The 26,312-nt window shown below is 42.5% G+C and overlaps 1 protein-coding gene and 1 long non-coding RNA gene across 2 annotated transcripts; both read right to left on the bottom strand.

Annotated features, from left to right (window-relative positions):
* Positions 1-550: 550 nt before the first annotated feature.
* SDHB (succinate dehydrogenase complex iron sulfur subunit B) lies at positions 551-20,986 on the bottom strand. Its single transcript, XM_033955424.1, has 8 exons — positions 20,830-20,986; positions 16,549-16,691; positions 12,425-12,510; positions 10,546-10,682; positions 6,530-6,646; positions 6,330-6,431; positions 4,121-4,243; positions 551-733 (listed from the first exon to the last, which is right to left on the bottom strand). The coding sequence occupies exons 1-8, from the start codon at positions 20,959-20,961 to the stop codon at positions 665-667; spliced, it is 909 nt and encodes a 302-aa protein (XP_033811315.1). The 5' UTR covers positions 20,962-20,986; the 3' UTR covers positions 551-664.
* Positions 20,987-22,090: 1,104 nt separating this feature from the next.
* Positions 22,091-25,078, bottom strand: LOC117364444. The gene is made up of 2 exons (XR_004540251.1): positions 22,371-25,078; positions 22,091-22,325 (listed from the first exon to the last, which is right to left on the bottom strand). It is a non-coding gene; the product is annotated as an uncharacterized LOC117364444 (long non-coding RNA).
* Positions 25,079-26,312: the final 1,234 nt, after the last annotated feature.

Below are 26,312 nucleotides of genomic sequence, written 5' to 3'. Positions count from 1 at the left end.
CTGTATTATGCACTGTCCAACCTAGGACTGGACTCATAATGGGAACCGTCATGGAGATGTCAACCTGAATGATGCTAGTTAGGCATGTGAGATGGCTGAAGCAGTTGTCAGCAAAGGGCTCTGAAATGTTAATGCCCCAGCAAGCCTGAACATGACTGGGGACAAAGACTAATGACATCTACCATTCCTGGAAAATTTTATGACATCTCTTTTAAATTCAAGCTTAATGCTTAAGGTTGCTGCCAGTTTGAAGACCGTTGCCAGCATTCTATTTGGAAATGAAATGCCTGGCATTATTCAGGCTCTGGCATTGAATTTACCTGAATGGATAGTTGTAAATTCAATGCTAGATCCTGAACATGGCCTGGCCTTGAATTTCCCCTATACCTTTTTAGTTTTAGATTCTGAAAGGTATTTGAAGACTGCAACCCCTTGGAGATTTAAAATTCCTCCCATCAAAGTATTACAAATGAAAATAGTGGAGCATCATCAGATTGGATCCTCCAGCATCCTCATAATCACATCAGAATTAAATAGCTGGAGAATTTTATTATAGGGTTTTTTAAACACTATTTATTGTACAAATTAACCATTGGAAGATGGACTTTTCCACCTTTGTCAAGTTTTATTTCATTCTGAAGATTGCAAGTGTTTCTGGTACGAGTTAGTTTATGGCCTTGTAGGTTGCCATCATTTTCTTGATTTCAGCAATCGCTTTTCCAGGATTTAGTCCCTTCAAGAAAAGAGAAAAATGAAGAAAAAGGTTAAGTTGGTCAAGGGCAGCGCAGTGTTAAAAAGTTTTGGGCACTAAACTGAATTTTCTACAAACCCAATTATCAGTTTAATAGAAAAATAAAATACTGTCAACAACCTAGTCTCTCCGGTAATTTTGTCATGCTGTATATGGTGCCTCTACAAGTTACAATTAGAAAATAGCTCATCTTTGAACTGTTGCTGTAATTCAGGGATGTCACAGTCCCTCCTTGAGGGATTTCAGGATTTCCCCAATGAATATGCATGAGATCTATTAGCATACCATGAAAAGCAGTGCATGCACATAGATCTCATGCATATTCATTGGGGAAACCCGACTGGATTGCGGCCCTCGAGGAGGGACTTTGACACCCCTGCTGTAATTCAAGACTATGTGCTAAACGAAATTATGATGCTTTATCATTTACATATGATGTTCCTGCCCTGACACAGTGGACAAAATGATATATCACCTAATGTACAGAATGAAAGATTAGGTTTTTACCTGGATAGTCTTGTTTCTGTTAATAGGCATTAATAATAATAATTTTATTCTTATATACCGCCATACCCTTCAAGTTCTAGGCGGTTCACAACAATTACATTAGGATCCGCATTGACATGCCGATTTACAACAATTTATTAGATTAACAACACATTTAGCCGAACTTGGCTGATGCAGAAGGGAGAGGGTAGAAGAGAGGGAAGAAAGCGTTTAGGAAGGGGGGAGAGGGCTGCACGTGGGGCTCGGTAATGCCGGAAGGGGGGCGGTTAGGTGATCAATCCATCCATTCAATGCAGACTGAAAACAAACCCCTTGTCAGTACAGGGGAATAGAACACATTTGTTTTTTTCAAACAGAAAGGTGAACATAAGAATAGCCTTACTGGGTCAGACCAATGGTCCATCAAGTCCAGTAAACCATTCTCATGTGGCCAATCTAGGTCATTAGAACCTGGCCAAAACCCAAAGAGTAGCAATATTCCATGCTACCGATCCAGGGCAAGCAAAGGCTTCCCTATATCTTAATAACACACTTGTCCTCCAGGAATTTGTTCAAACCTTTTGTAAACTAGCTACGCTATCTACTATTACCACAACCTCTGGCAACGCATTCCAGAGCTTAACTATTCTCTGAGTGGAAAAATATGTCCTCCTTTTGGTTTTAAAAGTATTTCCTTGCAACTTAGAACCACTCCAAATCTTGGTAATATGTGTAAGTAAACTGCCGGGACGATTCCCAAAACGAAAGTAATGATGTTTGCGGGGGGAGGAGCCTAGCCAAGATGGTGTTCTGATCGAATTTGGTGGAACACCGTCGACCTTTCTTTTTTCTTAATGCTTAAACGCAAATCTAAGACCTGGGTATTTCCTACCGATCCCGGGCACTTGCCTCAATTTGGGCCGATGGATTCCTTCATTACTCGTACACCCAGAGGGGAACCGGATGAAATATCCTCGGCGCGAGGTGAGAGTTCGTCGGAGAGCTCTCAGGCCTCCTTTGAGGTTACTAGTCTCTCTCTGGAGGAGCGGAGAACATCAGCGCGGCCACTCCCTCGGCCGTTAGTGTGTAGCACAGTCGGTGAAGGGAGCGAGATTGCGATGCCAGAGAGCAGCGAGGAGGTCGAAGACCCAGGTGTACAGCGGGCATCAGTGGTTGTAGAGACCTATCAAATACCGCGTGAATCCCTGGAGTCGACAGCAGAGCACCAGAACTTATTGAAAGTGATTTCAGAACCAGGTACTGTGAAACCAAAATCTGTGGAGTTTAACCTTTTCATAGCACCTTTAATAAAGCCTCCAGTTATAGATCTGAATTCGATATGGGATGCCATATCTCAGTTACAATCCTCTTTGGGAATTCAGATGCAAAATTGATCTACTTATTGCTCTGGAGTACTATCTGAATCTACGAAATTACAACAAAGAGTGGACAGGATTGAAATGGATTTTGAGCAACAGAAACAGAAAGTGGACACACTAGGGGTTCAAAACCAACTTTTGATGAAAGAAAATGGGAATATTAACTTTAAATTAGAAATGTTAGAGAATCTTTCAAGAAGGCAAAATTTGAGGATAATAAATTTTCCTAAGATAATAACAGTTTCCGCTCTTGACATGTTTAAAAAATATCTTACAGAGAATTGGCCAACAGTGATTGAGTCAATATCTTTAGTGAATCTGGGCCTAAGACATAGTAGAACAGGATTGGGACCATGTGCTTACGAGTCTTCTGCGAGGTCAGCATGACTTGACTCGATGCAGCTTTGGCCTGTGTCCTGGAGGGGGAAGGGGAGGCTTCTTAGCCGGTTTACCCAACGGAATGGTGTAGTGGGACACCGATGTCAAAAGTCTTCGGTGTCGATTTAGTAGATGAGGCGGTTGGTGTCGATTTCGGCTCCGCTTCCATGTTGATACCAAAGAGCTTTTGGTGCTGTATGAGACAGCTTTGAAGAGTTCTCTTCTGTAAGGAAGAGCAGCACTTGCACTTCTCAATACAGTGCTTGGGCTCGAGGCACTGAAGGCACCAGGTTTGTGGGTCGGAAACCAAAATGGGCCGAGCACAGCAACCACACTTTTTGAATCCCATCATCGGGTGTGACATGGACGGAAACACTGCCTCAGCAAAATCAAACTTGATGGCTGAGGTGGCAAAGAGGCCCTGCCAGGCCAAAATCCTACAGACAGCGAAAAGAAGATTTTTTTTAACCTGTTATTTAACTAATAACAAAAGAAAAAAGAAATGGAGGAAAAGGAGGAAAAAAAATGACTGAAAAGTCACAAACCGTGAGAGCGGGAAGGCAAGAAAAATTCAACGGCCGTTGAAATGTGACTTCTTAGCTCTGTGAAAACAAAGAAAGTGAGGGTACGCGCGCCTACGTCGGGCGGGAAGGCACTCACACATGCGCTGTGCAGGCTATCGAGAAACTTTCTCAGATCTTAAAGTGGCGATGCACTTTTAAAGTGTCCTTACCGGGGCTCCGTCGGTGACATCACCCCTATGTGATAATATGCTGCCTGCTTGTCCTGGGATAAAGAAGGGTATTGCTCACCACATCAGATTCCTCGATGCTGCCTGCCATTTTCTCTTCACTGGCAGTTACCGCCATAGCTCTATCCTGGTCTTTGTGGACATTTCAAGGACGCTCTTCTGCACAAACTTGTCCATAAGAGGAAAGACTAGTAGCGAGTAAAATATATACAGAAAATTGATGCAGTATACTGTTTAGTGCCAACGGAGCCCAGGAAAAACATGGCTCATTGCATAGCCACACACACCTGTTTTATTATTAATAGCTTGTTGTGCTATGTGCTCCTGCCAGCTGTGATTCAGCCATTCCCAGATGGAAGGTAACACAACTCATACCTTGGGGCAAGCCTTGGTACAATTCATGATAGTATGGCAACGGTACAAAGAAAATGGATCCTGCAACTTTGCCAAACGCTCTGCTGTAAAGTCGTCACGTGAATCAATCACCCAGCGATATACCTAAAAAAAAAAAAAAAATCAGAGCCCTGTTACACACTCTGAAAAGCTTAGTCTTTCTATTCTTTCATGAACTGAAAATATCAGCACAGAACCTGATCAATCTGGCATTTTAATGCAATGGAAAAGAAGAAGCTAACACTGTGATTAATACCTTGGGGGAAACTTGTTACATCAGGAAAATTCCTTCTGTCATTTTCTGTAATTGTCCTAAGAGCCTGAGTGGAAAGAGCAATTGTTTCTATTTTAAACAGGTACAAGATACACCTTCCAGGTCTTACTGCTCTATCTGACATCTAAGGATGAGAGGCAGCTGGAGCGTTTAGTTCAGAGATTTCTTTGGGCGGGTAAGCCAGCTAGTTTGCCTTATCGGCTGGCGGCTTCCCCTTGGTATAAAGGGGGTTTGGGCCTGCTGAATCTTCGCCATTTGATGGTGGGTTCTGGTATGCGTCATATTAATGATTTGTTTCGGGGTACTGCCCATTTTACTAATACTGCTTTGGAACTCTCTTGTTTATCTAAGACACACTTTAGTGCTTATGTCCACTCTATACCCTCGGCTCAGCCTGAGCCCCTTCCTCTTACGTTCTCCATTACCCTTTGCAGAAGGCATGGCAATGGGTTTGTAAATTTCATTCTCTTAATTCTGCTATTTCTCCCTTCTTGCCGTTACGCTTTAATAGGAATTTCCTGCCTGGGGTGGATGGGGCCATTTTTGCCGATTGGGAAGAAGGGAGGATTCATTATCTGTTTCAGGTGGTGGGAGATGATAGGAAGCTCAAATCTTTTGAATCATTATGTTTAGAATTCAATCTTCCTCGAACGGATGGCTTTGCTCACATGCAACTTCATCATTATATAGCCTCTCTGTCTCCCTGTCATCTGACAGCTTCTTGTAAGGAGCTACTATCCACCATAGGATCTCAGCATTTTGTTCCTCTTAAATCCCATCATAGACATTTGAAGGATGAGTCCCCCCCCCTGCTTGATTATGTCCGTTTGCGGGACGCTTGGGCCCGTGATCTTTCTGTAGATTTGCCTGATGATGTTGTACTTTATGCTGTACGCAAATTGCCTGCTTTTCGCAAATATACTACTTTTTGGGAACAAAATGGCCCAAAAATAAGGGTCTCAGTTTACGTTTGAGTCTTCCCCCCCCCCCCACTCTGATGCCAAGCCCCATGAACTAGCCTTAGCTCTATCTCAATCTTTTTTCACGGTCTTTGTGGACATTTCAAGGACGTTCTTCTGCACAAACTTGTCCATAAGAAGAAAGACTAATAGTGGGTAAAACATATACAGAAAATTGATACAGTATTTAATGCCAAAATATCTTTAAGGGGAAGAAAGCTGTGGAGTCTAGGAAAAACAGAATTTCCTGGCTCACTGCATGGCCATACCCCCGTTTATTATTAATAGCTTGTATCAGAGCCCCACCGGCCAGCAGCTAGCGTTCCCTCCCTCCTAAATAAAAGTTAAAAAAACTAGGCCTACTGTGGTCTCGGCAGCCATTTTTACTGAGGAGAAAGAATGGGCTAAGTACCTTTAATAATTAAGAATACTAAGCAATATTTAAAAGTACTCATTATAAGTGCAGGATCCAGTGAGGAAGTAGTGCTTAAATCCTGGGTCAGTGAAAATAAATTTGAGTCCCAGGTGGTACTTCTGAGGATCGTGGGGGAAGACCTGTTTAATGTGAGGTTTATAAGAGAAGTGCACCAAAGAATAGTACACTCCTGTTGGATGGGTAAGTTGGAATTCAATGCATAAAATGTTAGCTGGACCAAAGTTTTCCAATCTAATATGTAACTTCTGGCCAAAAATTATAATGTTCACTGAAAAATTAAATAAAGAGAGATTGGATGTATTCTGGGAAAATAACTTAAATTTAACTGGATATGGGTAATATTCATGAATTACCAGTTAAATTTAGAACTATATATTTAGCTCTCATACTTATAAGAATGGTGCAACAAAAAATCTGCTTGGCTTCTTGTATAACAGTTTGACTTGAAAGTGGTTTATTTATTTCTATAGCTTTGAGATTTCTGCTCAAAATGATCCAGTAGATACAGAAAGCTCTTCTCACCTGCATGAGCACTGCAGGCCCTAAATATTTGTCTCCGTTCCACCAGTAGCTGGGGCAGCTAGTACTGCAGCAGGCACATAGAATGCATTCGTACAGACCGTCCTATATTGAGAGGAAACCAAAAGAGATTCTTAGAATGAAAATAAAAATCAGGGTTTTGAGAAATTGCAAAAGAGAAAACACTGAAAAAGTGTAGTAACCAGTTTCTCTCTATCCTCCATGGACTGTAGGTACTGTTCTTTGCCTTGCTGGGATTCATCCTTCTTCTTCAAATAAGGCTCAATGGATCGGTACTGAGCATAGAAGTTACTCAGGTCCTGAAATAGAAACAAAATACAATTTGCTGTCCATTTTCTAAACACGTCAATAGTTCCCATGAACAAATATCCTTGAACACATAATATTTAGACTTAGTCCTGACTCTTTCAAAACTTGTGCAGGATATTTTGCTAACAGAGGCAGAGCTAAGAGCTGGGTAGTTTTGCATTCTAGCAGTTGTTGAAGAGGTTTGTTTCAGGAAGGGGAGTAGTGCAAGGATAATGTGACCATTTATTTTTTTCATCAAAACAGGACATCGATTAATTGTTAGTCCCGCCCCTCAACACCGCCCTAGCCCCGCCCCAATCCTGCCCCACCCCCATCCCCAATTTCCTCCTTTCATTTTTCTTGTACACATAATATCTTATTAATTCATAATGGTAACCATAAAATAAAAAAAATAAAAAACCAAAAACACTATACGCAGAGAAAATGTTAATTATCATTTATATTTAGGGGGTTTCAAAGATGTCAAGGCAGATGACTTTAAAATATGCAATGTCACCTCAGTGACTACAGAAAAATAGACAAATATAGTGCAAAATTTAGACAGCAGATATAAATTCTCAAAACTGACACATTTTCATCACTAAATTGAAAATAAAATCATTTTCTACCTTTGCTGCCTGGTAATTTCATGAGCCTCTGGTTGGGTTTCCTTCTTATTGAGCATCCTTTCTTTCTGCACTCAGGCCCAACAATTATCCCTTTCTATTCCCTCCCTCCTTCCTTCCTATGTCCTTAGTGTCCTTTTGCATGTCCTTAGTGCCCCTAGTGCCTCCTTCCCATGTCCTAAGTGCCCTCAGTGCCTCCTTCCTATGTTCTTAGTGCCCCTTCCCATGTCCTCAGTGCCCCCAGTGCCTTCCTATGTCCTTAGTGCCCCTTCCCATGTCCTTAGTGCCTTCTTCCTATGTCCTTAGTGGAGGAGTGTGTGGCGCAGTGGTTGAAGCTACAGCCTCAGCACCCTGGGGTTGTGGGTTCAAACCCCGTGCTGCTCCTTGTGACCCTACATGAAGTACATCTAAATATTCTGCACCAATCATATCTTACGTGCTGCAAAAGCACAAGATGGGGCTCTGGTCTGATGACTGTTGCCCTCGCTGCCCGGCTCACCGGGATACTTTAGTACATCATCTTTTGGAGTGTTCTAATGTGGGGCCCTTATGGATATCTGTGCTTCGGGAGCTGGAGAGTATTCTTGGGAAGTCCTTGGACTGGTCTTACAAGACGTTGTTGTTGAGTGTCACGAGTCCCCTGGTGGAGGCTGGTATTTCCGAGCCTGGGAGGCGTTTTCTGTTAGTAGCTTTGGGACTCACTAAAAAACTTATCCTTAGACATTGGGTTGGAAGTACGCGACCCACAGTCCAACAGTGGCGAGCCTCTATGTCTCAGATGGCTAGCTGGGAGAGACAGCATCGAAGAGAGGCGCCCCTAACAGGAAGAATTGAAGAGAATACTACCTCCAAATCTATTTCCTGAGGAGGAGATTTATCTAACTTCCTTGGCATGTAATACATTTTACTGATCGGTGGTATCAGCTCTGATTCAAATTTTAAGGTCTCCATTAAATATTTTTTGAAGGTATCAATAGGTGAAACTAGATTTAGCTTAGGAAAATTAAAAACATGCAAATTCACTCTCCTATTGAAATTTTCCAACTGTTCAATTTTATTTTGTAAGAGATTCCTGTCTTTCATCAGTTACTGATAGATTCTGCAATGAGGATAACTCGTTATCAACTCGTTCAAATTTCTTATTAGTTTCCATTTGAAAATGTTGTACTGAGGCAGACAAATCTAATTTACTCACATCCACGGATTTTATTGCCACAGTCTCGAGTCTCTGGACAATCTGAAATAAGTTTGCCAGTGTCACCGCCGAGGAGTCGGCTCCCTCTGCTACTCCAGAGATTGTCAACTCAGCGTCTCGGTCAGCGATTTGACCCCCCTCCGTTTGAGGACGCCATGCTCAGCTGGCTCAGTGCTCTCTCACGTTGCACACTGGCCTGCGCTGGTTCGGCGGGGATCGGGCTGTAGGTGGGGAGAAAGATCTCCAGACCTAAGGCTCTGGTGTCTCTTTCTGTCAGAACAGCAGCAGGCTTTTCTTCCCCAACAACAACCGGTGAGCTTGTCAGAAAGCGCTCCATCATCATTTGGCCGGGTATGGAGGGGTCCCCCCGGAAAACGCTCTTCCGCTTAGTGTGAGGCATAGCTGGACAAGCCACACCGAGGGGTAATTGTAAAGGTAAATGTTAGAGAAGACAGAGCTCTATCTCCAACAGCTCATGCCGCCGCTATCTTGCCTTCTCCAATCCGTTTTGAAGTTTGAGATCAATACCATCTTGATTGTCAATGTGTTGAAAGAGATAGCATCTATGAGGATGAGCATCTATGAGAACATCAATGTAGAGATCAATGTCTGGAGGTTGAACATCATCGAGACGGCGTGTGAAGATTCCTCACAGGAGAGTCCGGAGGAGTGCAATGCTCCGATGGACAGCTGACAGCGGTACTCTTAGGCCTTGTAACGTTATGCTCAATCTGGGCTGGTACTGAGGGAGTTGAAAGCACTGGCAGGCAGTGCAATTTAAATATATCAAGTCTCTCCCTGGTACCATTGGTGCAGCAGGTTTTCTCGGAGTGGGTGACCTCGAAGAGGATGCACACTGTGGAGGAGAGACAACCTGCGAAGCAGGGGAGCGATGATGTCGTTTGGTCTGCATCAAGGGACTCAAGGCTGTAGAGACCTGTGACGCTGGTTTGGAAGCAGATGGCTTCTTGGCTGGCTTCCCCGATGCTGGAATCTCCTGTGGTCAGAATTTTTTATGTCAACGGCTGAGAAGATTTAGCAATGTCTATGGTAGCGCCGAACAACTGCACCTGCTGAGCACGATGGGCCTTAAGAGAGTGCGACTTTAAAGATGAACACCGAAAACAAGTCTTGATGTGGTGTCCTAAGCCTAAACACTGAAGGCTCCAATTATGAGGGTTGGCTATAGAAATAGACCGCTGGGAAGGCAACACCGACTGAAGGGAGTTCAGACAAAAAGATACTTCTTCGCTCCACAGAAAATGAAGAACTGAGATATCGCAAATGCCTGGTGCAGATAGTTGAAAGCACGTCTAAAGCTTTTTTTTTTAAGTGACAGTTCACTTTCTAGACTGTCCGTACTAGGCTCCATGGATGATGTCACCCATATATGAGAATATGCTGCCTGCTTGTCCTAAGACAGGGGTAGGCAATTCCGATCCTCGAGAGCCACAGCCAGGTCAGGTTTTCAGGATATCCACAATAAATATGCATGAGATAGATTTGCATCTCAAGGAGGCAGTGCATGCAAATCCATCTCATACATATTCATTGTGGATATCCTGAAAACCTGATCTGGCTCCGGCTATCGAGGACTGGAATTGCCTACCCCTGTCTTAGGATAAATACAGGTATCTATTCTGTACCTGGAGGATTAAGTTACTTGCCCAGGGTCACAAGGAGCAGGACTGGGATTCGATCCCAAAACTTCTGGGTGCAGAGGAGCAGCTCTACTACCTGGCTTTTCTTTCTTTTATTGATTTGCTTTGTTTTATTGTAAGCCACTTAGAACTTACAGTATTCTGTAAATTTTATGTGTAAGTTACACATGTTCCTGCTGCATTTAGGCACCCATAATTACAGCTCTATGGTTGATGTAAACTATGAGCACCTAAATATTAGGCATGCTAATACCAATTAAGCTAGTTTTCCACAATGTAATCTCAGATAGTTCCTGTTGAAATACTGGTGCCTAAATGAACATGCCTAGTTACAGAACTACTCCCATTATCCTTTATAATACAACTGATGTTTCTGATTGTACAAGCAGGGAAATCAAAAGAAAAAAAGAGGCATATATAGCACTTACTGGTACAAGATCCTTCACCACATACATGTGTGGCAAGGGGTAGATTTTGGAGACCTTGCTGAGGTTAGTGTCTATTTTTGTTGTGCAGGCCAGGGTATTCCCTCCATTGATATTCATGGCACAAGAGCCACATATCCCTAAAAAAACAGACCCGAAGGAATTAAATGCAGGTCTCAAAATGGAAAAAACTAATTCAACTAGTAAAATGAGTTACAGATGAATTCCTCAATGTCATATGTTGTTTTTTTTTTTTTAATTTTAGTCTTTATTTTCATTTTATACTTTGACATAATTATTAGTCAAAACAAAGAAATAATAGAATTCCCGAAGCCCCCTGCAACAGCTCTCTCTCTTCAGGGTAGCTCCATTGCCACCGGGAGCTGCCCCAACGCAAGCCAGCCCTCCCGCTGCAGGAAAAGAACTTCGGGCCGCATGGGAGCCCAGCTTCACCCCCCGAAGCCCCCTGCAGAGCACAGTTTTGCTCCTCTTCTCTCCAGGGCAGCCCCATTGAAACCAGGAGCTACCCCAACGAAAAAAGACCCCCAGCCGCAGGGAAAGGACATCGGGCTGCGTGGGAGACCAGCTATGCCTCCCGAAGTCCCCTGCAACAGCTCTCTCTCTTCAGGGCAGCTCCATTGCCACCGGGAGCTGCCCCAACGCAAGCCAGCCCTCCCGCTGCAGGAAAAGAACTTTGGGCTGCATGGGAGTCCAGCTCCACCTCCCGAAGCCCCCCGCAGCTCATTCATTTGAACAGTCCAACAGCAGGTCCTATCTCCCACAAAATAGCAAGATCTATCTCCCTCACTGATAACAGCAGGACAGGCCGCTTTCTGAAACAATCCAGACCCTTACCCCCTGCCACCAAAAGTGAAGAAACAAGCGGTACCGTGCAGTCTCTCGAAGACACAATTGCTTCAGTGGAAGTTCAACGTTGAGAAATGTAAAGTATTACATGTGGGAAACAGAAACCCGAGGTACAACTATACGATGGGAGGGATGTTATTAAATGAGAGTACCCAAGAAAGGGACTTGGGGTAATGGTGGACATGACAATGAAGCCGACGGCACAGTGTGCAGCGGCCGCTAAGAAGGCAAACAGAATGCTAGGCATAATCAAGAAGGGTATTACAACCAGAACGAAAGAAGTTATCCTGCCATTGTATCGGGCGATGGTGCGTCCGCATCTGGAGTACTGCGTCCAATATTGGTCGCCATACCTTAAGAAGGACATGGCATTACTCAATAGGGTTCAGAGGAGAGTGACGCGTCTGATAAAGGGGATGGAAAACCTTTCATATGCTGAGATTGGAGAAATTGGGTCTCTTTTCCCTGGAGAAGAGAGACTTAGAGGGGATATGATAGAGACTTACAAGATCATGAAGGGCATAGAGAGAGTAGAGAGGGACAGATTCTTCAAACTTTCAAATAATAAAAGAACAAGAGGGCACTCGGAAAAGTTGAAAGGGGCAGATTCAAAACAAATGCTAGGAAGTTCTTCTTTACCCAACGTGTGGTGGACACCTGGAATGCGCTTCCAGAGGATCTAATAGGGCAGAGTACGGTACTGGGGTTTAAGAAAGGATTGGACGATTTCCTGCTGGAAAAGGGGATAGAGGGGTATAGATAGAGGATTATTGCACAGGTCCTGGTTGGGCCGCCGCGTGAGTGGACTGCTGGGCACGATGGACCTCAGGTCTGACCCAGCAGAGGCATTGCTTATGTTCTTACTCCCAATACAACTATTTATGGAAATCCAATTTATGAAACTCAATCTGCTAGGCATTATAATACACCCTGCTTGTCATTAAGATTGATTCTATTGGATACAGCCCCAGCATTCCAAATCCTCTTCAATCAAAGAAAAAAAAAAAGTGCCTACCTTCTCGACAAGATCTTCGAAAAGTTAGTGTGCCATCCATCTCATTCTTAACCTTAATCAGCGCATCTAGCACCATGGGACCACACCTAAAAGGGAAATGCACTTGTTGGGTAAGAAAAACAACTGAATGCATCGTCACAATTATCATAAAACATAGAAACATTATGGCAGATAAAGGCCAAATGGCCCATCCAGTCTGCTCATCCGCAGCAAACACTATCTCCTCCTCTCCCAAAGATATTCCACATGCCTGTCCCACTGATCCTGGTGCAAGAATAAATAATGAAGACCCTTGGCAAAGTGGTGACAATATCCTCTTAACTAGTCAAGTTGGTTGACTATACCAGTGTTCTTCAACCGTCGGTACGTGGACCGGTGCCGTTCCGCAGAAAATTCAGAAAATTCCGGCCATTCCACGCAGGGCCGTCAAGATTGGTGCGCAAAATTCCTACCAGTCTATGCAGGGCCAGTGAGAGCCTCCGACAGTAGATTCCTCCCCTCTACTCCCCTCCCAGCAGCAATTCACTTTGGCAACCTTGGGGCTTTTGCTGAGTCGCGGCCTGCCTCTGATGATGCAACTTCCTCTTTCCTCAGAAGTGGCGCAACCCAAAGGACCCAAGGCTGCCTAAGTGAATCACTGCTGCAGGCAAGTACTGGGATGGGATTGGAGGGAAAGGGAGGAAGCCACTGTTGGAGGCTGGGAAGATGCTGCATAAAGGGAGAGCTGCTACTGGACCTGGAGGGAGGGAGGAGAGATGCTGCTGAGAGGGGAGAAGGGAAGGGAAGAGAGTTACTGTTGGATAGGGGGAAGAGGGAAGGGAGAAGGGGTACTGCTGGACAGGGGATGAGGAAAAAAAGGAAGGAAACAGCTGGCAGGGAGATTAGAGGAGGGGAAGAGGTCAGAGTGGAATGGAAAGATCAGATGAGGGAACGGGGAGAGACAGAAATGAGAAAATAGAGAGCGATAGATGCTGGGAAGGGGGTCAGCAGAGAAATAAGGAGAGAGGGACAAAGATGCTAGATCTGGTGTAGGAGAGATAAAAATGAAGAGATGTAAAAATGAATCATGTAAAAAGGAGAGAGGGGGCACAGGCTGGATGGAAAGAGGGGAGGGTTACTGTTTTAGCAGACAGTAGTAACTCTGAAGTTCAACTGCTTTCTTCCTTGCATCACCAGCGGGATATTTACTGCCAAATGATTTGTGTTTAGTTGTAAAGTGTCTCTTCAAATTTGATTTCATGTTATATGCCAATTTTTCTTGACAAATAAGACAGTTTTGAAATTATAGACCAATAGCTAACATTCCGTTTTTACCAAAACTAACCGAGAAGGTGGTATTTAATCAAATATCAGAATTTATTGAAAAAACTAACATCTTGCACCCAAACCAGACAGGTTTCAGACAGCATCATTCTACAGAATACTAATTGATAGGCATGACTACATCCATCCAATATTTCTTGGATCACCATCAATCGGTTCTTCTAATCTCAATTGATCTCTCAGCCGCTTTCGATACGATCGACCATGAGCTTTTGTTAAACAGACTCCAATCTATTGGCATTACAGACCAGGTTTTTTCTTGGTTTGTATCATATTTTACTGATCGTACTTCATCTGTATTTTTTTAATAACGCAACTTCTGATAGTTTCTCTACTACATACGGTGTTCCCCAAGGGTCGATTCTGTCCCCACTTTTGTTTAACATTTTTCTTGCCCCATTGATGACTCTGTGCCAATCCATTGGTTTTAATGTATTTGCATACGCTGATGACATTCAGCTCCTACATCCGTTAGATACTAATAATCCTCTGGATACAATAACAATTAATATGAAACTTGAAAAAATACACCAATGGCTGAATACTAATAGACTAGCACTCAACGTTAATAAATCAATTGTGATGCTCTTTCCATGGAGAGATAATTTAAAACTGAATTTTCCAATCTCTATTAAGGGCTCTCCCTTACAACCAGTAAGTAATATTAAGATTCTAGGGATTATTTTTGATTACAAACTATCCTTTCATGATCACATTAATAGCATTATCAAATCAACTTTCTTTAGGCTTCGCCAAATTTGCTCAGTTTCACAATTTCTCTGCACTAAATCCCTCAATATTCTTATCCACTCTCTCGTGATTTCCAAAATCGATTACTGCAATGCCCTATTCAAGGGAATAGCTCAAAATGAAATCAAGCGTCTACAAATTATTCAGAATGCTTCTATCAAGCTCATATACAAAGCCAAGAAGTTTGATCACGTAACACCCCTTCTCAATAAAGCGCACTGGCTTCCAGTTGCTCACCGGATAACATATAAACTATGTTTGCTCACATTCAAATCCCTTCTTTACAAAACTTCAGCTTTCATTTATAAGTTATTAATTCCATATACTTCCAATAGAACATTAAGATCTATTGAACAGCACTTGCTGACGATTCCCTCTCTTAGAATTATTAATACTAGACGGCAATTGATTTTTTCTGTTACAGCCCCCCAAACTTGGAACTCACTTCCTATTCACTTGAGGGAAGAAAACAACTTAGAAAAATTCAAAAGTAAACTAAAGACGCCTTTGAAAATGAGCCATTTAGTCTTCCAACCAATTTTACTTTTTCTCTCTAATTTTATTGAAGTAATTTTTAACTTCCCTTTCCTTCTGTATCTCCCTTATATGTCTCTTTAACTTTTAAATAATTTGTAGTTCTTATCCCTCTCTTCCCTTATGTTCTTAGTTTTGTTACGTTTGTCAATAGTCTTGTCAGACCTGATTTTTGTTATTTATTGTATTGTTCCCTAAATTTTGTAATATTATTATTATGTACATCGCTTAGAATTATGATTAAGCGACTAATCAAATCTCCATTAAACTTGAAACTTGAATAAACGCGAACGATTCGGCCCATTCAACTTTAAATTCACGATTTTCGGCTTCCGTTTTTCTTTGCTTCTTTTTTGTAGCCATGTCAAATAAGCGGCACCTAAAAACATGTTTCGTGTTAATTTATAACAATAAAAGCAGCAACACAAAGTTAGAACAACTTAAATTGATGCCAAAAATACCTGTGAGATCTGCAGCTGGTTGAAAGATACAAGTAGCTTAATGCGCTTAAGGTACTCTTGTCGCTCGCATGAGACTTTTCGGCACGCCAGGCACTGACCACTCTACACACTGACATACAAGCTGTGACTAGTTTGTTCTCGCTCACCTCGAGGAACCCAAGGGGGTAGTGGTGCTTGCTTTGATCCTCCACGTGCGCTGCTGACAGTGGGAGCAGCCATAGGCTTCCGTAACGCCACTCTGATGAGCAGGGATGTGCGCTCTTGGTTTTCCCATTCACTTCTATTACAGCTATGGTGAGTCTCTTCAGAAGTGAGCCTCATCAGAGTGGGGATGCTGCATCAACTGTCAGCGGCGCACGTGGAGGATGGTTCAGTCAGGGTGAATATTGCTGTTTTTGGGCCTCTCACTTTGAGCTTAGGCTCCCTCAAAATGAACATCTCCCCTGCTGTAGCTAGTAGGGATCCCCAAGCCTCATCAACTGACGGCCACCTCCTCCCCTCCAACTTCTGCAGCTGGCAGCAATATTGCAGAGCTGCTGCTTTTCCTCCTCCCTGCCCCCCCCCCCCCTTTGGCTTTTGTGCATGCATGAAAGCAGTGGCAGCTTGAGGATATTGCCATTGGCTGCAGAGCTTGGAGATTTTGGGTTGCTAGACTGAAGGAGGATGTCTTCAGGTGGCAGGGCTTGGGAATCCCCAATAGCTCAAGTATTTGTAAATTGCACTCAGGCGGGGAGAAACTTTGGTGCCCATCCACTAATTTTGTGCTCCAGTCCCTCCCCTAAATCAGCTGTATATGACTACGCCACTAAATACAAAAATAATTGTGATGCTGTACTGGTCTGGAGAAGTGCTAAAGAATAAAAGTTTAAATAGTAGCCTATTTGTTATGGGGAGCCAGTATGGAGATCTGAGGGGGGGGGGGGGAGTAATTAATTTCACTGAGCTGTTCTGTAGTACTGTAGTTAAAGATGTTGAAGTTCTTTTTGTTGGAGGCCATAATAGAAAGCATTGCAATAATTTATATGAGTTATGACCATCCACTCCAGTTACACTTACTTGTTCAGGTCAATGTCATATGTCTGCATTCGAGGCTTGTCACCAGCCTTATCAGGGTCCCATCTATAAACAGCAAATGTCTTAACACGTGGATTAGATTGAGAGGCAGGAGCTGCAGCTGCTGTCTGAGCCCAACGGGAGCCCTGAAAACAGGAATAATGAATATTTATTTAACGCACTTGTAGCCTGCATATCAACCATCTATGCAGATAACAACAACACATACATAATTAAAAACATTACATAAATAATAAAAGAATATGAAAGATTATTAAAATAACAGCATACAATAAACAACTTACACATGTGCCTTAAAATAAAAAGCCAAATTCGGGATAGCACTAGAAGTCCAGATGAATATGTGAAAATTAACAAAATGGTCAGACACAAACCTAGTTTAATCTACAATATAGTGAAAATAAGCTACTGGCTGTTTTACTGAGTACTTTCCATGTTCTGTAAAATTTTGTACAAAATAATATATAGTATATTTTTTAAAACACAAAGAACGGGGGCATGGTTTGGCTGCAGAGCAGAATGGACAGGAAGTTTCTAAGCTCTTTCCTCAAGTGCGCATACTGGTGAAATTATCAGCATTTTTCAACCCAAATCTCTCATTTATACCATGAGAACATAAGAATTGCTGCTGCTGGCTTAGACCAGTGGTCCATCGTACCCAGCAGTTCGCTCCCGCGGCGGCCTGTAGGTCAAAGTCCAGTACCCTGAGTGAGTCTAGCTTTACCTGCATACTTTTTGGTAGAAAATGACACAGGGAAAAAAATTTGTCCCCGCGACCACTGTCCCCACAGCATCCATACAAGCCTCAGTACTGCAATATTTAGCTTATTTCTTCCTTATAAATCAAAGTTCTAGCTGCTGAAATAGAGAACGAGACAACCTGTCGGATGCAGACTGGAATGTTCCGTCTGCGGAATCGGAAAGAAGTAGGGAGATTGTGGATGCCTTTCAAGAGGCTCTGCTCAAACAAATGGTGACGGAACCAACAAGGGAAAAAGTGATATTGGATCTGGTCCTCACAAATGGAGAGAGTATCTCTAATGTTCGAGTGGGTGCTCACCTGGGAAGTAGCGATCATCAAACGGTTTGGTTTGATATAACGGCTAAAGTGGAGAGCGGCCGCACGATACTTAAAGTCCTAGATTTCAAACGTATGGACTTTAATGCAATGGGAAAGTACCTGAAGAAAGAGCTGTTAGGATGGGAGGACATAAGAGAAGTGGAAAGACAGTGGTCTAAGCTGAAAGGAGCGATAAAAATGGCTACAGACCTTTATGTGAAGAAAATCAATAAAAACAAGAGAAAAAGGAAGCCGATATGGTTCTCCAACCTAGTGGCTGAGAAAATAAAGGCGAAAGAGTTGGCGTTCATGAAATATAAAAAAAACCAAGAAGAGGAGAGCAGAAAGGACTACAGGGTGAAACTGAAAGAAGTCAAGAGAGAGATACGTTTGGCGAAGGCACAGGTGGAAGAACAAATGGCTAAAAATGTAAAAAAGGGAGATAAAAATTTTTTCAGCTATATTAGTGAAAGGAGGAAGATGAAAAATTGAATTGCTAGGCTAAAAGATGCTAGGAACCAATATGTGGAGAGTGATGAGGAGAAAGCAAATGTGCTAAACAAATACTTCTGTTCTGTGTTCACAGAAGAAAATCCTGGAGAAGGACCGAAATTGTCTGGCAAAGTTACACGAGAAAATGGAGTAGATTCTGCACCGTTCACGGAGGAGGGTGTTTATGAGCAACTTGAAAAACTGAAGGTGGACAAAGCGATGGGACCAGACGGGATCCATCCCAGGATACTAAGGGAGCTCAGAGAGGTTCTGGCGAGTCCTATTAAAGACTTGTTCAACAAATCTCTGGAGACGGGAGTGATTCCTGGGGATTGGAGGAGAGCGGATGTGGTCCCTATTCATAAAAGTGGTCACAGGGATGAAGCAGGAAACTACAGGCCGGTGAGCCTCACTTCAGTTGTTGGAAAAATAATGGAAGTGTTGCTGAAAGAAAGGATAGTGTACTTCCTTGAATCTAATGGGTTACAGGATCCGAGGCAACATGGCTTTACAAAAGGTAAATCGTGCCAAATGAACCTGATTGAATTTTTTGATTGGGTGACCAGAGAGCTGGATCAAGGACCTATGCTAGATGTAATTTACTTGGATTTCAGCAAAGCCTTTGATACAGTTCCTCATAGGAGGCTGTTGAACAAACTTGAAGGGCTGAAGTTAGGACCCAAAGTGGTGAACTGGGTCAGAAACTGGCTGTCGGACAGACGCCAGAGGGTGGTGGTTAATGGAAGTCGCTTGAAGGAAGGAAAGGTGACTAGTGGAGTCCCTCAGGGTTCGGTGCTGGGGCAAATCCTGTTCAATATGTATGTGAGTGACATTGCTGAAAGGTTAGAAGGAAAAGTGTGCCTTTTTGCAGATGATACCAAGATTTGTAACAGAGTAGACACCGAAGAGGGAGTGGAAAATATGAAAAAGGATCTGCAAAAGTTAGAGGAATGGTCTAATGCCTGGCAACTAAAATTCAATGCAAAGAAATGCAGAGTAATGCATTTGGGGATTAATAATAGGAAGGAACCGTATATGCTGGGAGGAGAGAAGCTGATATGCACGGACGGAGAGAGGGACCTTGGGGTTATAGTGTCCGAAGATCTAAAGGTGAAAAAACAGTGTGACAAGGCAGTGGCTGCTGCCAGAAGGATGCTGGGCTATATAAAGAGAGGCGTAGTCAGTAGAAGGAAGAAGGTGTTGATGCCCCTGTACAGGTCATTGGTAAGGCCCCATTTGGAGTATTATGTTCAGATTTGGAGACCGTATCTGGCGAAAGACGTAAGAAGACTTGAGGCGGTCCAGAGGAGGGCGACGAAAATGATAGGAGGCTTGCGCCAGAAGACGTATGAGGAGAGACTGGAAGCCCTGAATATGTATACCCTAGAGAAAAGGAGAGACAGGGGAGATATGATTCAGACGTTCAAATACTTGAAGGGTATTAACGTAGAACAAAATCTTTTCCAGAGAAACGAAAATGGTAAAACCAGAGAACATATACTACTACTAGAACATTGAGATCACAAGATCAATATCTATTGGCTATTCCCTCACTGAAAGTTGTTAATACAAGGCGTCATACTATTTTTTCAGTGACTGCTCCTCAGTCTTGGAATGATCTCCCACTGTACATAAGACAAGAAAAGAATTTAGAAAAATTCAAGACCAAACTTAAAAGTTTCCTTTTTAATGATGCTTTTAGTGAATAATTAATTCTTTTATCTCTTTTTATCTCATATTTCCTTTTTTTAAAAAATTTTGTCTTCCCTCCTAATGTTTTTACCTTATTATTTGAAATTTAAATTGATTGTAACCTTTAAATAATTTCCCTGTTGTTTTGATATTGTATTTACAAATTATTTAATTTAAATGATTTAATCTATGTGTTAGAATGTCGTTATCTGTTTTTTAACTCAATATGATAAATTGTATGTCTGTGTATTATGTTACCCATTTCTTAATATTTTTAACAATTTGTACATCGCCTAGAATGTTGAATAGGCGATTAATCAAACTATATAATAAACTTGGAAACTTGGACATAATGTGAGGTTGAGGGATGGTAGATTCAGGGGCAATGTTAGGAAATTCTACTTTACGGAGAGGGTAGTGGATGCCTGGAATGCGCTCCCGAGAGAGGTGGTGGAGAGTAAAACTGTGACTGAGTTCAAAGAAGCGTGGGATGAACACAAAGGATTTAGAATCAGAAAATAATATTAAATATTGAACTAGGCCAGTTACTGGGCAGACTTGTACGGTCTGTGTCTGTATATGGCCATTTGGGGAGGGCTTCAATGGCTGGGAGGGTGTAGATGGGCTGGAGTAAGTCTTAACAGAGATTTCGGCAGTTGGAACCCAAGAAATAGCTAAGAAGAAAAAATTTAAAAATTTAAATTGAATCAGGTTGGGCAGACTGGATGGACCATTCGGGTCTTTATCTGCCGTCATCTACTATGTTACTATGCAATAAGACTGTATGGCGCAAAATGAAGCATTGATCCAAGCATACAAATCACTTCGTTACTTCAGCACTGGTACAAGTGAAGTCACGAATTCATCAACCATTAAAACATAACCTAGAACCTCTTCCCCTATAGCTCTTTGGACCCATTTAGAATTTGTGCGCGAGAAACTACAACTTCGACGCCTAATCAAGCTGTTCCCCGTTCTCTTCTCCAACCGAAGTAACACAGCTTTGCAGCCAAACTCACCTGCAAAGAAGCAAATGTCAAACAGCTGCGCTTGAAAGCGACCCCTAAGGCCGCCATCTTGGTTCTGCGCACTAACCACGACCGGAAGTCCGGCATGCATTGGAGTCCGACGCAGAACAGCTGTAACAGCATGACCCGGAAGGAGAAACCAAGCGGTAGCGGTAGTTGGGGAAATAACCCGGCTGATAAGAGACGGTTGTGAAGAAGTAAATGAAATGGGGGAAAGCAAAGGGACTTATTAAAAGACTGACACCGGGACAAATTTTTCCCCTCCAGCGAATTGACCAGTTCTTTTCCTGCCCCATTGCTGCGAGCTCCGTCCTCACCTGCACAAGCCTCAAACACTTTAGAATCCTAAATAGCAACATTCTAGAGCTCAGATTGTGATGTCATAATGTCTCATTCCACCAATGCCTAAGCTCCGTCCTCATCTGCACAAGCCTCAAACGCTTTAAAATCATAAGTGTTCGAGGTTTGTGTGGTTAAGGCAGAGCTTACATGAATGGGACAGGGGAAAATGTGTCCCCTTGTCATTCTCTATTACTTACCGGTAACGGAAGTTCTCTGTGGGTCAGCCATTCTTTGGTGACATCATCCCACATTTCCAATTCGGATTTGCTTTTCCAGAGCTCAGAGGAGGCTTTTGGGAGCCTCCTCTGAGCATATGCAAGTGGCCCTTCTCCTTCAGTGATTCCCCTAGCTGGAGATTTTGCAGGAGAGTAGGGTCTGTGTGGCTGACTTATCCTGTTGTCCACAGTGAACCAACATTACAGTAAAAAAAAGCAGGATGAATCAGCTGCAGGGTGCAGAAGAACAAGAGAGGGTGTCCCTAAAGGGATGGTCGCCTGTGCAGTCCGTTACCTTGCTGAGGTAGGGTGAGACATTAGAAAGAGGCCAAAATATGTGAGACCAGGCCATGGAACACTCTTCCGGAGGCTGTTATAGGGGAAAACACTGCTTTGCAGTAATAGGAACTTTATTTGATTCTTAAAATCTTTCCCAACATGGCACAGTATATGTTAGATAACAAGACAGGTTCACATATGTGCCCAATGAAACAGGCAGTATATCTAAGGCAGTGGTTCTTAACCTTGTTGGAGGTACTGAACCCCACCAGTTTCATATGCGTGTTCACCGAACCCTTTTTTATTGGAAAAATAAAATATGATTTTTACAAATTCAAAACATAGGTATACAGTGAGGGAAAAAATAATATCAATTTTGAAAACAAAAAAGTTCTCCTATATTTCGAATAATAACAACAATCAACAAAGGTTTATAAACTACACAAGGGATGCAATAACTGAACAACTTGATACCACTAGTCAGATGGCTTGGAAAACTAGAATGGTTTTAGAGCTGAAAAAGGGGTGTTTTATCCTCCCCCTCTCTTCCCTTTAATTAATTTGTTTTTAATGATGTAATTATTAACTTCCCCTTCCCCTTTACCCTCAAGCTCATTGGCACATTCCCCCCCTACAAAAATTTATTTTAACCTTTCATTTTTAGCATTGTAAACCGGCTTTTTAATCATTGTAAACCTTTCATTTTTAGCATTGTAAACTGGCACGTCGATGGTCGGTATATTAAAATTAATTAAACTTGAAACTTGATGATGGAAAGAGATTTCTTAATTTTCATTCCCAATAACACTGCACCTGATGGTATAATCACTAGAGCTTTGCAGTGTTGTATTCCATGTGTGAGAGGTGTGAAACAAAAGCTGAAAGTAACTGCAATTAACAAACCAATGACACTGAAAACCCAGCAGTCAGTAAGTAATCTGCTCCTATTAGAGGAGAATTAAAATAATGCAAAATTAACAAGTATAAAAAAAGAAAAGGAGGGAGTTGTGAAAAATGAAATATTGTTACTGACTACAGTCAAGTTAACATGTATAAAGACAAGTCAGCAGAACTAGCCATAAGGGCTGGTAGAGTAAGAAGATTCTGTAACAAAGTTGAACTGCCTTGAAGTCATCAATTGTAAGTGTTATTCTTTACTTCGTGTTTTTAAAGAAAGCTGTTCAAGAAATACAGAGTCTGGCTAGTAACACTAAGATTACAGAAGTAATAGGAGCTTTATACAATTGCCAATATAATACAAAGTGAGTTCAACAGTGTTTGGCCATTCAGAGGAGTCCTTTTTTTCAGTACAAACCCTGTTCAGTAAGCTGTAGTCAGCACAATCTAAGATACTCAAAACTAAGATTGCACCAGCAGTCTGAAAGAAGAAATATCAAAGTATGGTCTAATTGTTTGTAATTTCCACCGCTTATTAAAACTTTTCTTTACCAAAGCATCAGTATGAGTGTAAAATTACCCCTAAAATTCAAATTGTGGTATTAATCAGGTACAAAGTTCCATGCAAGTTTAGGCTCGATTCAATTTCCTTCTTACATGGAGTAGCATAGAAGAATTTCATTTTGTTTGAACTGAGTTTTAACTTGAATTCATTCATCCATAATTCAACAGTTGTACTTGCAATAGAAATTGATGCATGGCTTGAGATGAGGAAACAATAGGAATCACAATAGTTATGTCATATGCATTGACACCCAAATTAGTTAGTCTGGATCCCAAAGAAGTCAAATATTAAAAAGGAGAAAGGGGGGGGGGTGTCACGTGATGCAGTTTGCCTAGTCAAACGTGTGCTCGTGGAGCTCCACTCATCCTCATTTAAAACCAGCAATTTATCTGCTTTACACACCCCGTATTTTGCTATTTCCAGTACGTAGCAGCAGCTTATAAGGGGCAGAAGGCTTTTCCGGCAGGCCAGGGCGTTTTTACCCGGAATGCCAACAAAGACACAGAGGGGACTCCGGGATCACCCGAAATCACCGTTAGTAAAAATGGCAGCGGCCCCTACCTCCTTCACCGTACCGGCTGGGGATTGGATTCAGGAGATCACTAAATCAGTCACGGCGGCACTGGCGGATAGCTTGAACAAACTACAGTCGGCTGTGGATGAGTTGAATGAAAAGTATGACTCCCAGGGCCGTAGGCTGACTGAGGCAGAACAACGCATATCAGCGCAGGAGGACCGCAGCGACGGTATGGCGGCTCAGATTCTTGCACTGCAGAAGGAGATGCAGACTCTACAGGAACGGGTGGAGGAACAAGAAAACCGTAACCATTGTAACAAACTGCGTCTTGTTGGCTTGCCGGAATCGGTCAAAGATGCAGATCTGTATCGCATCTTTAGTCAATGGCTGCCGGAGAACTTGGGCCTTCCCTCCACCGAGACCAAATATGGTTGCGAACGGGCACATCGTGTGGGTGCTCGACAGGCGGCAGATCAGTGCCCCAGGATAGCTATCGCCCGTTTCTGTTCATGGAAGGAAAAGGAAGAGCTACTGCGAATCAGGTTGGGCAGACTGGATGGACCATTCGGGTCTTTATCTGCCGTCATCTACTATGTTACTATATGTTACTATGTTACATACTGAAAGGTTCCCTCTCTGGACTATGAAGGCCATAAAATTCTACTGTTCAATGATTACTCAGTGCGGGTAGCTGCACAGCGCAAGTTGATGACCCCGTACTGCATTGAGCTGCACCGCAAGGGTATCTCTTTCGCTCTGGTATTCCCTGCTAAGCTCCGTGTTTGGCATGAGGGGAAAACTACAATGCTGCACTCTGCTGAGGACACGCGGGCCTATATAGACAAGCTGAATAAGCCGTGAACTCTGCATTGGCGGTGAGAGTGTATACTTTTAGAGCCAGATGCCCGGACAGGTTGGTCATGCAGGACTTAGACATGGGGGGGGGCTATCCCTGGGGTTTGGGCACCTATGTTCCTGGATGGGGGAGACAGAATTCTGCCATGGGGGCCTTCACCCAAACACATGAAAAAGGCCATCATTTAGATGTGGTAGCGATGTCCGTAAAGGAGATTATAACCCCTCCCATCTCTCTTTCGGACGGTACTTGGTGTTATGATATCTGGTCTGACCATTTCACTTATTACTTCAATCTAATCTGGACTCGGCTAAAATCTAAGACACACCCACGGACAAAAAGAGAACACCTCACAAGGGGCCATATAACCCAGAGGAATATTGGTCACAATATGATCTACAAGCGAAGATAGAAGAAGGAGTTGACTTCTATGATCACTGGACGATAACTAGCACATCCATTTTAGATAAAATTGCCCCTAAACGAAATAGTAAAAGCTTCTCAAACAAATACAACAAATGGTTTGACATCAAACTCCTAACAATGAAACAATCAGTAAGACAATTAGAAAGAATCTGGAAAAAAACAGGAAAACTGTCAGACCGAAACTGGAGATCCAACATAAAACTCTACAAACAAATAAAAGAAAAACGTAAAACGTTTTACTCATCCAAAATTAACTCATCTAATCCTAATTCAAAAGGAGCCAATACAAAAGAACTGTTCAACATACTTACAAATTTATTTAACACCACACGCTACACTCAACCCATGCATAACACCAAGCTACCCTCAGCAAATGATCTAGCACAACATTTTGATTCAAAAATCAAAAACCTAAGAAATAACTACTCAACAATTGTTGCATACGAACATCAGTCAATTTATATGCACAGAAATGAAATACCAGCGGATATGATCTGGAGCTCCTTCCATAAGTTAGAATGGAATAACTACATCAAGCTATATAACAAATACTCAAAATCATACTGTGTCCTGGACTCATGTCCCCCAGAAATTATGAAAGCAGCTCCATTAGACTTTAAATTATCTCTACTGAATAATCTAACCAATAACCTAAACAATGGAAAATTCCTCACTAACAATGGTCATATTATAATAACTCCAATCCCCCCAAATGGTAAAGAATCATCAACAACAGTAACCAACTATAGACCAGTAGCATCTATTCCATTTATGGTAAAAATCATGGAAGGATTGGTACACACCCAGCTAATGGAATATCTCGACCAATTCTCTGTTCTGCATGAAACTCAATCTGGTTTTAGGCCTCTGTTTAGCACTGAGACAGTAATTGCGGCTATCCTGGACAATTTGCGTTACTTGTTTAGTAAGGGCCTCAACGCCCTAATCATGCAATTTGACATGAGCTCTGCCTTCGACCTGGTGGACCATGGGAAACTGTTACAATGCCTAGACGCCATTGGAATCAGATGAGATGTACTGAACTGGTTTCGAGGTTTCCTTATATCAGGAACCTACCAAGTCCATTTTAATCGTGATCTCTCTGACACCTAGAGCAACCTATCTGGCGTGCTACAGGGATCACCACTATCCCCTTTGCTCTTCAATGTTTACATGTCCTCATTGGGTGCACAACTGTCCCAGCTGGGGATAAAACTATTTAGCTACGCTGACGACTTCACGATAATTATCCCATTCACCAACTCTGTCTCAGAAGTCACCCCCAAAGCAACAGAAGTACTAAATCGGATGGAGCAATGGATGACTGAATTCAGACAAACTAAACTCAGAGAAAACAAAATTTTTCATAGCATCGCC

This window comes from Geotrypetes seraphini, chromosome 8 (genome assembly GCF_902459505.1).
Source record: "Geotrypetes seraphini chromosome 8, aGeoSer1.1, whole genome shotgun sequence".
NCBI classification, from domain to species: Eukaryota; Metazoa; Chordata; class Amphibia; order Gymnophiona; family Dermophiidae; genus Geotrypetes; species Geotrypetes seraphini.
The sequence above is the reverse complement of the archived record's forward strand: the minus strand, read 5'-3'. Positions and strand labels throughout refer to the sequence as shown.